This window comes from Mixophyes fleayi, chromosome 6, assembly GCF_038048845.1.
Source record: "Mixophyes fleayi isolate aMixFle1 chromosome 6, aMixFle1.hap1, whole genome shotgun sequence".
NCBI classification, from domain to species: domain Eukaryota; kingdom Metazoa; phylum Chordata; class Amphibia; order Anura; family Limnodynastidae; genus Mixophyes; species Mixophyes fleayi.
Genome location: NC_134407.1, coordinates 194,292,970 through 194,308,950, shown reverse-complemented (window position 1 = coordinate 194,308,950; position 15,981 = coordinate 194,292,970). Strand labels below are relative to the sequence as shown.

At 39.6% G+C, this 15,981-nt stretch overlaps 2 protein-coding genes across 5 annotated transcripts in view; one reads left to right on the top strand and one right to left on the bottom strand.

Moving 5' to 3' along the window:
• The first annotated feature begins 2,001 nt into the window (after positions 1–2,001).
• AANAT (aralkylamine N-acetyltransferase) lies at positions 2,002–8,484 on the top strand. 3 transcript variants are annotated; one of them, XM_075215398.1, is made up of 4 exons: positions 2,002–2,106; positions 6,388–6,571; positions 7,803–7,957; positions 8,138–8,482. In XM_075215398.1, exons 2-4 carry the CDS (start codon positions 6,427–6,429, stop codon positions 8,441–8,443), a joined length of 606 nt encoding a protein of 201 aa, XP_075071499.1. In that variant the 5' UTR covers positions 2,002–2,106; positions 6,388–6,426; the 3' UTR covers positions 8,444–8,482. The 3 variants fall into 3 exon arrangements, with proteins under 3 accessions (XP_075071499.1, XP_075071500.1, XP_075071501.1); XM_075215399.1 differs by having other exon boundaries at positions 2,005–2,106; positions 6,391–6,571; positions 8,138–8,483; XM_075215400.1 differs by lacking the exon at positions 2,002–2,106 and having other exon boundaries at positions 6,405–6,571; positions 8,138–8,484.
• Positions 8,485–11,334: 2,850 nt separating this feature from the next.
• Positions 11,335–15,981, bottom strand: part of RHBDF2 (rhomboid 5 homolog 2) — a 49,370-nt gene continuing 44,723 nt past the window's right edge. For both annotated transcript variants that reach the window (XM_075177764.1, XM_075177765.1), the window contains exons 17-19: positions 15,211–15,311; positions 14,656–14,809; positions 11,335–13,411 (exon numbers count right to left, since the gene is read on the bottom strand). In XM_075177764.1, the coding sequence (XP_075033865.1) occupies positions 12,992–13,411; positions 14,656–14,809; positions 15,211–15,311 (675 nt within the window). In that variant the 3' untranslated portion in view covers positions 11,335–12,991. The remainder of the gene's footprint in view (positions 13,412–14,655; positions 14,810–15,210; positions 15,312–15,981) is intronic.

The following is a 15,981-nucleotide window of genomic DNA, read 5'->3' as shown; positions in this document are numbered from 1 at the left end:
GAGAAAGCTGCTGATCTTGCTGAAATAGCTGCCAATCTATCAGAGAAATCTGCCAAGTTACTAGAGAAAGCTGCCACAAAGGGAACGGCCAATCCCATAGAGGAGTCTGTCATTACTAGAGAGTAAGTTACCTGAGGTGAAAGGGAGTCTATGTCAAGTCTGGAGGGATTCCAGGTCCAAGGCAGATGGAATCCAATTACAGTCTATTGCACAGTCCCATACACTGGGCTAAACACCAATACTGCAGCCTATTTCAACCAGAGACTTGGCCTTGAACTTCCCAATACTGTTGTGACTACTCCACCCCTCATTCATTACTACCCTCATTATTGTCTTCCTACATATGCTGAGACTACTATCCATATCAATGTCTTCATCATAAATATTACTATTCGTACTACAACACCCTTTATAATTATCTTATTCCTCCACGTGAGGGTTACATTTTTCATTGTCTTCAACATCAAGACTGTTACTCTTCATTATTATCATCTTGTTCATCATAGTTGCTGCAGAGACTTTCAAAATTATATGATGCTAGCAGTGAGTGAGCTTATGTTTAGAGTTCCTAATCAGGTTTTAGCTTTTTCGTTTCATCCGTGTCTCCTGCACAAGACATTACCTAATTTCAGAGTGTGTGCTTGTAGTTTTTACCTGAGAGTATTACCCTCATTAAGCCAAAACCTGTTTTTAGGTAAGCACAACAAGATAGCAGACCTCTCAGTCGATATCGAGTCCATCCAGGAGACTGGGCCTCATGGAGAGCAAAGTGGGTGACTTTTAACATTGTACTGCTCCACAGTTGCATTCTGAGATGCTAGACAAGTGCTTTTAAGAGTATAGTCATTGTGAACCTGCTAATTCACCAATGCTGGTTTCTTTACTGCGCGTTACTGCCAGATGTTGTCATCTTTGATTGCCCTTATTCTCTTCTATTGATGTTTATTGCATTGATATTGAGTCAGTCTATGCTACCCCATTTCATGGTTACATTGATATCAACTACTTTAATCTCATCAGAGATTGAATCTTTTACCCTGCACACATTATTTATCAGATTATGGGGTTTTAATTTACACAGATTTTTAATAAATGTGCCATCTGGCTTAGTCCCATTTCCTGATGAGTTATCAGCAGCCAATTATAGAGAGTTTGGCAGGAATTTCCTGAGTCGACCAGTGGTAGACAATGCCAAAATCTACAACCCCGAAGAGAGGACACAGCTCAGGTGGAGGTACTGTACCTGCTAAAATTGAATGGGTCAGCCATGTATGAGTTGCTGTGAGTAGGCTGATCAATGGCTACAGGGAGTCATTTGCTTGTTTGAAGTTATTGCTGCTAAAGGAAGTGCTAAAAATACTAAATCAGATCCCCTCATAACCAGTCTACCCTGGCATTACCCCCCCTTTAAGTCCACCGACTCGAATCTCCACAACTTACATCCGTTCTATTACATGCCTTTATGATTTTTCAATGATTTGGTTTTCACTGACAAATTTGCTTATTTTAAATTATGTGTATTATTGTGTTATTTCCCCAGCATGTAAATGTATTTACCTTTTTTGCTTTCAATTCCCCCATAATTGCAAAATCTTAATAAAAACTACTGATGATAAAAATGCTAAATTTAGCAGTTCATATACATTTTCAAACAAACACAAAAAGCTTTGGCTCAATGTATACTGTATAAAGGTTTATGGTAAATATACGTATTTAAATCAAACCACATTTCTGTTCTAATTAAAGGTAAGAATACCGATATTTTAAAAGGCATCACAACATTTTTCATGACTAAATGAGAACTTGGCAGTAACAAGAGACTAATAAATTATAAGCATTGGGGAGGCTGCACAGCACAATACCACTCTTAAAAGGCACTAGCTGAGAGCAGGGATAGCTCCTCATTTTCTTTGCCTGTTGCCAGTGGAATCTTAAACCCTTGAAAGTCACGTGAGTGATAAACAACTTAATTCAGAGGATGTCATAAGCAGGCAGCTCAGATCAGTGGACACAGGGAAAAAATATTGAAGTGCCATCTCCAGTCTGTCTTTGCTTCTTCCTGAGCCCACTTGGGAGCTGTTCAGCCAAGGTCGGTGCTGAACGGAGGTAAGTTATCTGGCTGGGAGAGTGGTGGAAAGCAATTACATGTAGTGAAAAGTTTTGATTTTCTCTTATCAGGGAAAACTTTTAATACCTCGTTGGCATCCAGAGCGTTCACATTATCACACACGTATTAAATTTAGATTGTAAGTTCAATAGATCTCATAAGTATTTACTTTAAAAGCATCACTACTATTAGTTATGAATGTAAAGCAGTCACACCTCTATCATATGATACTAACGCACGTATAAACAAGTAGATTGTTAATTAACCAAACACTTTAACTTACGGTGATTAATGTTTATCTTATTGAACAAGTAATTCCATTTAGAAGCTCATTTTAATCAACTCAGGAGTTTATTCAGTAGCAGATTTCACATAAAAAAAAAAATATCACCTACACTGTTAATTACAGTATGATGCTGTAATATTTTCAGGCAGGCAGTCCCTTCCACTCTCCTTCCATAAGTGCTCATTTACAGACCTCTCTTCTACAATCACCACATTGCAATTATATTAATAAGAGTATTTACAGTCTCATGTATGCACAGTGTGCTCAATAATTAACACTGTAAGGTTATGCAGATAATTATTTTTAAGTGCTGATTTGTTTCTATTCTACCTCCTCCATAGCAAATGCAATGTGACCACACTTTCCATTTTCATTCACATATTTTATTCATGAGCCCAATGCTAAAAATATGCGTTTTTTTTCTTTTATATTTTTTTTTTCTTAAATACATCATCCAACATAGTTGGTAGATTTTCACTGGTATCAGACTCGGCAAAATGCACAATTGTCAATGGCAATGCCTATCATATCACAAAGAAGTATATGGACATTATATACAATATACCAAGTACTGCTTAGTTGTGTTCTTAGATTGGATATCTGTAATATTAACTCTCATTATTGTACGAAAGAAGAATGTTGTACATGTACCACTAGGTGTAGATACCTGGCGTGTATATATGTGTATATGTATATATATATATATATATATATATATATATATATATATATATATATATATTTATATTCAGCCTGTGACTGGTATAAGTGGAGTTGAAGACTACAAAGATGCCTCTAATTGGATGCTAGTTTTATAACCCTGAGTTAAGAGGACAATCAACCTTATATGGGGGTTAGATGCTTTTGGTAGAAAATGTAGCAGACCCCTGGAAGTTTGGGTTGCTTACTGCTGGGTGAGTAAAGACAATAGATGACAGTTTTACATGAGCTAATGATCTCCCCTGTATAGAGCTGCGTGCGGCAAACACAGATGCAGCAGAAATGTCTGATGGTCTCTAAAACAAAGTCCCCCAGGGCACACGTGGTTAATGCCATATGGGACCTTTCATGGTGCGGTCATTTCTGACATGATGTCACAGGGCACTGATCATGTAACCTATACACTTCAGTGTTATGTACAGCAGAAACGGGAGTGTAGGACTCATAAGGTGAGGAGCCTGGATATGGCCATTTAGATGATGTGCTTTCACCAAAATACAACACTAACCGCTTATACTTTTATTGTAGTAGATGCATGCTGAAATTACAGAGGACATTATCTCTGCCAAATGGAGAAGGGAGGAAAATTATTGCATGTCTTTAATCAAAGCCAATAACTAAAATAAAAATATATATTTTTTTAAAGGCAAAATTGCATATGGGCTTTATTATATATCCATAGTTTATTTCTATCGCTTTCATTAAAGCACAAACGTTAATTTATTTAACGACAAATAACTGTCTAATTCCTCGTTATTCAACCACCTACCTATTGCTTTTCCCATCTTAAAATATTATAACTACAAGCTTTATTGAGCAGATGTGTGCAGGTAAGAATTGAACTTCTCAGCAGATCATTGCTCCATCGTATTCTAGTATTCTAGACCAGTGGATTCCAAACTTTTTCAGTTCAAGACACCTTTAGGGCCTCCTTCATTTTTTTCAAGACACCCCTAAGCCAAAATAATTACCAAGTAGTCCCCCGCCTTGCTTACCACTGGTCCTGGCCGAGGCACCCCAGGGAGCCTAAGCACAGTTTGGGAACCATTGTTCTAGACAATTTATTACAACATAACATATACTGTAAAGTGCTACAGCGGCGGAGGAGATGGGGTATGACGACATAGTTTATTCTGCTTGTAAACGATTCTTCTTCCTGCTCTGCATTCACATAATCAATGTCTCACCCACTCATTTTGAATTAAATATCACTCTTCGATATTACGGAAACTAGACTGCTATATTGAAAATACAGAAATCACACAACCCTTTTAGGTAACTGGACAACGGAGCTACCGGTTTCATCGTTAGAGGTTAAAGAAACATTGGGTATAATACTACAACAAAGAAATATAACACTTATTTTCCAAGGTAAAGATCCAATGAGCTCAGTTACTGGAGGCTGATGCACTTTTTATATTTTAAGACTACTATTTGCAAATTTTTCTGATTCCAACATAGAATCAATAGAATAAGGTAAAAGTGACTCCTGATTTCTGAATTGTAGCATTGCAGTACAACAGTAGCTGGAAACCTATAGGTTACCCAATGTGTCCTTTTGTGTTTCATTGTAGCACTTAATCATCATAAAATTGCTATTACATTTTTATTATGATAAAATCTCCAACATCTATTATTAGTGCCACACTATTTAATAGTGTCTGATTTCCTGCCAAAATCATCTCCAGCCAATAGCACCACAAAGAAGAATTCAAACAATTGGGCACATCTGGTTGTTTTCAATGTGTCCGTCCCTAAAACATATTAGAAGCCTTTGCTCCATCTTGTAGGGCACTCCCTACAGTTAAAATAAATGGTGCAATAATGCTGACAGAAGCATCTCTCAAATAATATTAAAGAATATGAGCCCTCTGGAATAGGCATATTTTTGTTGTTGCAAAAATTAACTTCTTTCATTTATTTTTAGTGTATATAAGCCAAGTTGATTATAGTGATCTGGAGTCACATTAAAATAGATGAACCAGCCTATAAATGCTTGTTTGGGTGTGGTTTTTTTATTATTATTATTATTAATTTTTATTTATAGGGCGCCACTAGGTATCCGTAGCGCCGTACAGGGACAAACAAAGTTACAATACAAAGGTGAGACAGCATGATACAGTAAACAAAATGCACAGTAACTCCGAGATCTCAAAGCACAGCTAAAGGGGCGGGGGAGGGGAGAGGGGAAGGTCCCGCATACGGAGGAGCCCAAGAGGGCACGGAAGGCAGGGAAACCCCCAGAGTGGAGAGGAGGGAGCAAGAGGTAACGGGGAGGAGGAGGGCAAGGTAGCTGGAGAGCAGAGTTAAAAGTGGTGAAGACAGGAGGAGAGATGACCCTGCTCAAAGGAGCGTACAATCTAAGGGGTGGGGTATACAGACAGAGAGACACGAGGGAGGGAGAGAAGGAGGATAAGGGAAGGGGAGTGAAGGGGAAGAGGCAGAAGATCTGGTAGGGAGTTAAGTGGGAGACTGGAAGGCTTTAAGAAAAAGGTGGGTTTTTAGAGCCCGTTTGAAACTGGACAGATTAGGGCAGGTTCTGATAGAGGGAGGGAGCTTGTTCCAGTGGAGGGGGGCAGCGCGGGCGAAGTCTTGGATACGCGCATGGGAGGAGGTGATCAGGGGAGAAGAGAGGCGACGGTCATTGGCTGATCGGAGAGGGCGGGAAGGAGCAAACCATCTTTTAAAATGTTGGCCTCTTTAGTTGTGAGGCGAGTGTACATGCTTTAAATTGCCTTTCAGTGATATTTAAAGCATAGCTTTGAGATTAGTGTGTAGAGAGTCACTATAAATGAAGGCCCTTGATGTTGGGTTGCAAGCTTAAATATTGTGATCAAAATATGAACCAATATTTGGTATTTCTACTGTGCCAGATGCATTCAAATTTGCACAGGTAAGGATAAGCTCCGACAAAATGTGTTTTTCATATTAATATAGTACACCAATATTGGCATGCAGCTGGTCCCTAAAAAAAAAAGAACACAACAAAGTATGACGAATAAACATCATACTCGGGGAAAAAACAAAAACAATTTGGATTGGAAATAGCAACATTATAATTTAAAATAATTTCAAAGCACGGTACATATTTAACATCCTTAATACGACAAAATGTATCCAAAGCTCTAAATAATAGGGTGTAGACGAACTTGAATATTCATAGGCGACAATGAATCCCTAAATGGATGTGGTGACACTGTTAGTGCCCTTTGGTGTGTGAGTCACAGAGACAGTTTATAAAACGTGATTGTAACGGGTGCTCGTTTATTTCCAGCAGATCTTGTAGTTGGTGCAGAGAAAACCAGATCTTGCCATGTCTGTGCTGAACGCAGTACCTTTCATGAGGCCAATCCACCTTCGGTCCCCACGCCAGCAGAGACGGCACACGCTACCCGCCAGTGAATTCCGTTGTCTTTCCCCGGAAGATGCAGTCAGTGTTTTTGAAATAGAAAGAGAGGGTAAGTGAAGTACTTTGACCATTGTTACATCTTCATTTACAAGTATTGGGTTTGATTGGGATGCCATCATCGAAATATAATTTTAGCCAACAATAGCAAGGTACAGTTGTGACCTAAGGTTTTAACCTAAACCAGTGGTTCCCAAACTTTTGCAGTTCGCGGCACCCTTCGAGTCTCCAAATTTTTCAAGGCACCCCTCCAAAATAATTACTGAGCAGTCCTGTTTTAGAAGTAGTTGGGTCAAAAAATTGTAATAAGTATTTAGGTCAGGACAGAAATACTTATTTAGTTGTATGCAAAAATGCCCCCTCTGCCCCCTCTGCCCCCCTCTGCTGCCCCGAGCCAGCCATAAAAAAAAAAGAAAGAACACAGAAACTTACCAATCCGCGCGGCGCCAGGACCCAGCAGCCTCCTCTCTCCCGCAGCTGTCACTGAATATCGACGTCAGTGACAAGCTGCGGCGGGAGAGAGGAGGATGCTGGCTCCCGGTGCTGCGCGGATTGGTAAGTTTCTGTGTTCTTTCTTTTTTTTTATGGCTGGCCCGCGGCACCCCAGTGACAGCGCCGCGGCACCCCTGGGAGCCGCGGTGCACACTTTGGGAACCGCCGAGTCCTAAACTCTTAAAAAAATACATATCTTACTGCAGTCAAAGACACACACATGCCTTGGCATGCTTCTGGACACTAGGCTATCACATAACACAACCAGAACACTACAGCACACACACTGAAAAGTGGACATTATAATAAATGTAGGCACTAAATAAATCTGTTTTGGAGCAAATAGAGATTACCTATACACCAATATATTTCAGACCAAACAGTGGGATACATTGTAAAGGAATTATAAATACTCTAAAAAGCAAAAAAAAAGTCACTATTTTGTGGCCCTAAATAAAGCTTTAGCAAAAAGAAAAAAAAACCTACACGATTTTCATAGTAAATCTGTCCAATGTAAAATGTCATTTTTACTGAAGGACATCTATATGGTTGTAATACAATAATATTCTATGCAGTACATTCTTGCATCACGCTTAGTTTATCTTTTGGTATGAGTGACTCCAGCTCATTGTAAACATTGAACTCCTATTAGTTAGTATTCCTTTAATAACATATAAAAGAAACCAGTGCAAGACTCCGTCATTCAGTTTAGAGCCCGGGTACCGCCGCATTCTTCTGTTTATTATTGTTGTTGTTGTTTATAACATTATTGCATATCTGTTCTTCCACAGCCTTCATTTCAGTGTCCGGGGAGTGCCCCCTCCACCTGGACGAAGTTCGACAGTTCCTGACACTTTGCCCTGAGCTGTCACTGGGCTGGTTTGAAGAAGGACGACTTGTGGCATTTATCATTGGGTCATTATGGGATCAGGACAAGCTCAGTCAGGTAATGTAGACTGCATACAAAAATGAGGAAGGGAGGGCAATGCAGGCTGGTGTGAATTATACATTTGTTCTGATCATAACCTGTTTTATGGACATCTCACACAACTTTACAATATATTCTAGTAGAATAGATAATTTCACAAATTGCCAGTTACATCTATCCCTATGTCTCTTTCCACAGGACGCCCTCACCCTGCACAAACCTCACGGCTCATCAGTTCACATCCACGTTCTTGCTGTACATCGTACATTCCGGCAACAGGGCAAAGGTTCCATCCTGCTGTGGCGTTACCTCCAGTACCTGCGTTGTCTGCCTTTTGCACGACGGGCTGTTCTAATGTGCGAGGATTTTCTGGTATCCTTCTACTCTAAGTGCGGCTTCAAAGCTGTGGGCCCATGCAACATCACCGTTGGACCCTTGACCTTTATCGAAATGCAGTGTCCGGTTAGAGGTCATGCCTTTATGCGGAGAAACAGCGGCTGCTAGCACCTCTTCTTACCCTACAATCCAAGACCATTAACCATTTCGTTGATCAAGGGCAGTGGGACTCAACATCTGTGTTAGCAAAGGGGGAAAACAAAACCGCTGCAGGGGACTTCCCTTCATAGTACTTCATGGAGGAGTTAATGTGAACTGCCCCCACATCAATGCATTCTTCCACTGTGGTCCCAGGAAAGAAGCCCTCTCACACCATTGTATAAAATTAATCCATCTTCCCAATGACTTCACTGTACAAAACCCTCTTAAATTAATCCATCATAATAAATGTTTTTATTGCTTTCTGGTTTTCTATGCCGGTCTTGTGTCAAATATTATTCATACAATAGCTACAAAGTATGTAGTGCTTAATGCAGCACCGACAACGCCAACAGGTGCAACATTTTGCAAATTTACCATTTATTCATGAGAATGCAGCCTATGAACTGCCTAGGAATCAGTACGTGCACAAGTGATGTCAGGGACAGGATGACTATTCAAAAGCACTAGAATAGGGGATGAGCTTTGACTTTCAAGCATTATGGGAAATGAAGTGCAGCAGCAGCTGAAAATGTGTAAAGTGACACAAGCTCATTATTCATCACACAAGACTACATATGCTGCAGAAAGGCTACGTACTCTCATAAGACATAGTTATGAGTCTTTGTATGTGTTGGCTATCTCACTTTATAAGCACAGTATTCAGAAAAGCAAACTCTAAAGGATAATTAGAAAAGGAGGTGTATGCATGGTATGGACAGCACCACGCGAGTCTGAAAGGACTATTCACTATCATTGCTCAATACCGTGGCATTAATGTTAATCTGCACTGAAACCAAAGCAAACAATTAGCTTTAATCGGTCGCATTTGAGTTAAACTGGTAACACACTACAGGTTTTTCATCCAAATATCGTGCCAATCACATGATAAACAACCGTTTGGTAAGTCGTTTGATTTTATAAAACTTTCTAAATATCACGATCCACATTTGCCTGACATCGTTTCATCGTTGAAGTGTGTACGACCAGCAGTGTAAGCAGATCTCTATAAAGTGGCCAGAACCACAATCTTTTCAGCAGATGGTTATGACAGATGAAGAGCTCAGATTTGAAGGTAAATTGTGTAGGTGTGTACACATGAAACAGCATTCTCATCTGGGCTTTTAGTCGTTGGTAAAGAGTTACAGAAATCACATCTGCAGTAATTTTCTGTAGTGTGTACCCTGCTTTAGACAAAAAAAAAAAAAAAAAAAAAGATTTAGCAGTCTATATATGCTAAATACAGAGCTCATTCGCACATTCAAAACATAATAAACTTATCTACTTGATAGTGTGTAAAAACACAACAATGATATATTTAAAATGTAAAAGGTATTTTTGGAACAACTGGAAACTGTATATAGTTAGGAATCATGCAGAAAATAAGAGGTTGCTATTTTATTTTCATTTTTTTTTACAGTTCTATGTGCAATACTTCTGGGGCATACTGGACCTGACATGGGCAAAGTACTTAATTTAATATTTCTGTTTCAGTCACAGACTGTAAAAAGGCTTGCGACAATAATAGCTTTAGCCTGTATCTAGATATTGTACATTAGATTGTGATAAACCAGCTCATTTTGGTTTGTTTATGACAAAGGATTATGGGTAGTGTTCTAAATGTGGATGTAGACACTGGAATAAATATCATGGTAAGAATTCAGATCCACATGCTTATTTTAGTCCACAGCCACATTAAGACCCAAACATCAACAGGATTTTTTCCGGGCTGCACCCACTTTGTGGAATTCCCTCCCACGCACAGTAAGACTTTCCTCTAGTCTTCAAACCTTCAAGCGTTCACTGAAAACCCACCTCTTCAGACAAGGTTATGATATTCCTCAACCATCATCTTAATTTCCCTAGATTACCCTATTACCATCCTCTACACTGCTAACTCAAGACAACAACCTTCTGACCAACATTGCAACACACATAGCCCACTCAGTACTTTTACATTTGCAGTCTGGCTGGTCCATTGTGCAATATGATGTAGCACATGCCCTTGTGTTTCTAACTCCCATTGTCCCATAGATTGTAAGCTTTCGAGCAGGGTTCTCTTACCTCTCTGTCTGTATGTATTACCCAGTATTGTCTTATTAATGTTTGTTCCCAATTGTAAAGCGCTACGGAATTTGCTGGCGCTATATAAATAAATGTTGATGATGAATGTGAACTAGCTAGTTAAGCTGGGTGCACTCTAATGAAAAGTACTTCAAATGTGACTTCTGTAACGATTTTACCAGCGACTGAAAGTCCTGATGAACATGCCGATTTGTGTGTATACACCTACACGATTTTCCTTCAGATCTCTGCTCTTCCTCTGTAATAGGTATCTGTACAGAGTCCTCTTCTCTACAGCAGATGTTGTCTACAATGGTGGTTGCGAGTGCGTACACACTTCCACATTTGCCTGACGTTGTTACATCCTTGATTATTTTTAATCTGTTTATAAAACCAAATGAAACGATGCAATGTGCTTTGGTATGATAAAACATGATTGCTTAAGAGTACACACTAATGCAATATTTGACCAAACTGCCTTTATCATGTGATCTGCACGATAATTGCATCAGTGTGTACCCATCTTAAGAGGAAATGTTCATTTCTACTGAAGAGCATGGGGTACCTGATATGATAAGTTCCTGTAAGTCAGATACAAAAGTAGAGCAAGAAAAGACATCACACCAAGGTAGCTCTACAACTTGTATAGCTTGAGGCCTGTAAATGTTTTCTCCCCCTCTTCAGACCAGAATTAACACGCTAATCTTTATTTTGAAAACTACAAACAAAAAAGCAGGTAAAAGGAATGCAAAAAAGGAACACAGATTGTCACCTTAATCATACACAAAGACACAAAGTGAAAACATAACTGGAGTTTAGTTTTATTTCAAAATCTGTTTAGTTCTCCGTAGTTAAACCAGTTCTGGAGGACCTACAGCCACACATGCCTTACAAATCGCGACTCTCTGGCTAGTGGGCAGCAAAAGGTTGCAGTAGGAGAGAATGTTGTCGCAGTCTTGCTTTAAATATATTAAATATAAACATTTTACTAAAAATTGCATCAAAAACTACGTTGATTGTATAGATCTCTTGTGACATCTTAGGTCGCTTGTACAAAATGAACATTCACGCCAACACTTTGCAGAGCGGACCCTATCGCACAGCAAATAGGGTAATTTAAAATCCAAGTGTCCCATGCAAATGGCTTGCATTCAAAATATTCTAGTCTCTGTGGGGAAAAAAAACAAAAAGCTAAAGCCCTTTCTCATTCTCAGTAGATTCATCTTTCAGACGTTTGCACAGTGAGATAGATTATCTTTTTCATTCATAGTGCATGATTTTGGTCCATTAATGCAAAAAATGAACAGAACACTGTGTCCCTGATATATGTGCATTATAAATAGATGTGAGGTACAGAAGGTTCCAATCTCAATTCACAGGAAATGAAAAGCTGTGTATAATACAATCTCCTCTGTATTGCACATGTGACATGTTGGAGGTTTAAGAGGGAGTGACATCCACTGCTGGTAACTATGGCTAGATGGGTAGGAGATACAACTGGAGCAGATGTCCAATCAGTAAAAAGATAGAAGATATGCAGGTTGCTGATGTCTGCTTAGTAAGGGGTGGGAGATACAGATAATTGATGTACGGTTAGCAAGGATGTTGGCGTATCACCCACTATCTGGTAAGAGTGGTGGGAGATATATGTAGTTGATGTCCGATTTGTAGCTGCATAGACACATTACCGATACTGTATTATTTGGGTCTTATGAGATTAAGATGTAACTGCCCTTTCATCCAAGTTGAGTACTATGTGTTAAATATGACGACATGTGCAATTCCTCTAATCTCATATGATAAAGTCTAGTGTTTTTCCCCTAGTGTTTTACTATCCCACACTTCTATCCGTAAACCAAAGAAAGAACTAATGAGCCTTGGAGGCAGCTTTTCTTCCAGAAAAACGTCATCATATAACCTTTGAACAGATCATTTGTGAAAGGGATGTAGAGGTTTTCTTAAAACAGTTCTCCGAATTAGCTGCTTCTGCTAACTAGGACCACACAAAACCTTTGTTTAAGTTTGTATTCCCGTCTACTGGGATCTTACACTTAACATTGATAATGCATAAAGTCAGTGGGTGATTCCTGAGCGGCACAGTTCTACAATGACCAGCTGGTGAAAAGTCCATCCATTCACCCTCCTTTAAGAGCTTCCGTTTTGGCTCCTTAAAAATAAAATCCGACAGTCCTGTTAACATATCCATAAGCAGGCACTGAGAGTTGGACTGACTCTAGAATTGGCTCAGGTATGTCCATCTTGCTTCTGGTACCATGTATTCAACCAGACATTGCCCAGTGCGCACTCTAAATATCACATTAAAGTTGATTACACAATCCGAGCCATGGATAAAATAGAGACAAATCCAAAAATATTCTATTATCTTAGTCATTATTCTATGACTTAAGTTTCACCTTCTGGTTACTTCCATGGTTGGAAAGCTGGAAAAAAAAATCAGTGGAGTGTCTGGTCTATATCATACTTCTCACAGAACTTGTTGGTGAAGGGGATGCAGGTAAGGTACTCTATCCAAGCCCAGTTAATTGGATATACATACAGCCAGATAACCAAAGAGGCAAATAGACCAATAAACACCAAAAGAGAGACGAGGATCATTACTCTCTTGCGATACTTGTCAGCTGTGCCGAATGTAATGTACGGGAGGAAGGAGAACGATAGCAAAAGACCACTGATGAATCCAAAAATGTGGGCTATGTTGTCAATCCATGGGAGCAGTCCAAAGAGGAACAAAAAGAGAACAATGCCAAGAAGCTTGAAGAAAGCCTTCCATGGTTTTGCCAAGATTTGCCAACTCTGGAACAGCTCAACGAAAAGGCATGCCAGGAGTCCAAACTGAGATCCTGCTGGACCAACCTGCAGGGGAGGAGAGAACGGTGAAAAGATGAAATGGGAGAGAATTTGGTGACATTTAATGACTACATCCAATGAGCAACGTTTGTAAAATAACAGATTGAAAGCAGTTTAAAAAATTAGAGTAAAGAATAGTCACAGTGGCATATACTATTGTTGTTGGATAGTTTTGTTTCAACTACTCTTAAACATGTTGATGTTGTAGTCAAATGTGATCTATTATTGTATTCAAGCAAAAGCACTTTTTTTTTTCCCTCTTGAATATTGAAATTGTGCAATTAGAACATCTGCCCGAGAGGTACGGGTGTATTGTGCGATAACAAAACCCTCCACCCAAACCTCAGTACAGAAATTGCTGGTTTGATGAAGCCCTTTACCACAAAATGGGAAATATAATAGAAAGCAGACCATTATATATTTGAAAAATGAATTGACAACATATAAATGACAAATATATAAATGCTGATGAAGAGTCAATGTGCTGTATGATTCATCCCTACGGCTGTATTTAGTGACATCAGCATGCACTCCCCTGCCAGAAACTAGTAATGACAAAAACGCAAAGAAAGAGGTAATAACGGACAAGACACAAGAACACTGATAAGAAAAAGTATAGAGAATAGAGTTGTAACTGAATCAAGTGAGGTTAGTGAAAGTGCCATGACCCAGTGAGAGTGACAGACAGATCCACTTAGGAAACGGGTGTCAGATCCTAGCTGTCTGATCACCTGGATTAGTGACAGGTGTAAGGCAGACAGCTAATCTCAGGATAATCGCATGAAAGCTAGAGAGTCAGACATGAGAGCGAGATGCACGTGCCAGGGGGAAGGCGGGGAGGGAGGGCATCAATGGCTGAGAGAGGAGAAAGTGATGCAGAACTGACCAGAAAAAAAAAAGACACACAGAGAACACTCACAGAATTGGGAAAAAATAAGGAGTCTATTTCTCAGTTTGCCAAAAATATATGAAAAGCATAGATCAATCTGCCTTACTTGTATAAAGGTCGTATTCTACAGTAAAAAAAAACCTTCTTTTGTTCTCTTACAACAAATTCTCACCAAGATCATGCTTTAGATTCAAAGGAAGAGGACTGATAGGAATATAAAGGCTTGCAGATATGCATGGCCTGCATAAGACTGTAAAAACACACAGTATATATGGGTACTCCATTGTCACTGTGAGATTAACCAGATGTGTGTACACCACTATGCGCCACTTCAGGCCTCGCATTTTCCCACGGGACTCACCTCTGCCCGGTAAGGCAGGAATAAGGCACTGGCCAAGTTCCCTGTGATACCGCTCAAGATGTAGATGATGGAGATCCGAAGCCAGCCTGCCAGCTTCTCCAGGTCACGCAGGACTGCCATCTGGAAGATCACCGACACCAGGCAATGAATAATCCTAAAAGAGGGGGAGCATGGTCATAGTTTAAAATTGGAGCCAGTAACCGATTAGTGATTTATTTTAACCCCTTTTCTCGTAAGCCCAAAATAAAACGTATTCCGAAACATGACAGAATTTAAGGTGACTTTCCATTTTCTAGGCAGCAGCTGGATGCAAAGCTACTGTTCTCAGTGCTAGGTTATTTGCTTCCCCCAAAAACGATAACTATGAGAATTTTATTAGGAGCTCTTTAAGATTAGAACATTAACCTGTCTGACATTCTACTCCCCAGCATATGTTGTCCCCAAGACCAAATGCAGTTCCATCTTCTCATGAAGGCTTCTATTAGCATTCATTACAAAGGATCATTAGTGGCCAAGTAGCCAAGTGACCAATTATTCTGTATAACAAATACCTACCCAGCGTGCAGGAAGAGCGATAGCCACAAACGGTAAAACTGATCTGGGACTTCAGGATTTAAAAATGGCAGTAAGCCACATACCTCATCTTGGCAGTGGACCTGCAGCAGAAAAAGTCATTTTTTACACCACTGGACCAATTAAATATCATTAACTGAGATCATCCAGCAGGCCCATGGTCCCACCAACTATACCAAGAAACCACACCTGGAGGAATCAACGTAAATGTAATTATTTAACAAAAAAATTGGCATACAAATAAGACACCAAACCAACCAAAAAAATAATTCCTTGGCTCCTATCCATGACAAATGTCCAATTTTCCTTTCAAGATGCACGTGTGCTTTGCATATTAATTTTCTAACTTTTCTCTTTGGATGGGAAAAAACCCCTATATAAATTTAAATTTAGGAGAGTGGCTCGACCATAGAGAGCTGCTACCATTGCTTATGGCAAATTGTGGTGTATAAGGTGAACATATGCCACTGTTTTCTTCTTCAGAGCAAGTCACTACTAATGTGACATAATATACAACTGGATAGAAGTTACATTACTACACAAAAGTAACATGAATGGGCAGTGGATATGGTTACATTTATACTAGAAGCCAGCATAAAGACCTATCAATTTTATAGACGAGAGCACGGTCACTGAACAATCTCGGGTCCTTGGCCAAATCTTAGGGCCCCTGAGGGAAGTGCTAGTGGTGCCTAGGAGAGATATGGTCACGAGGACCAAAAGGAAGATATTGGTCCATATAGTCACTCTAGC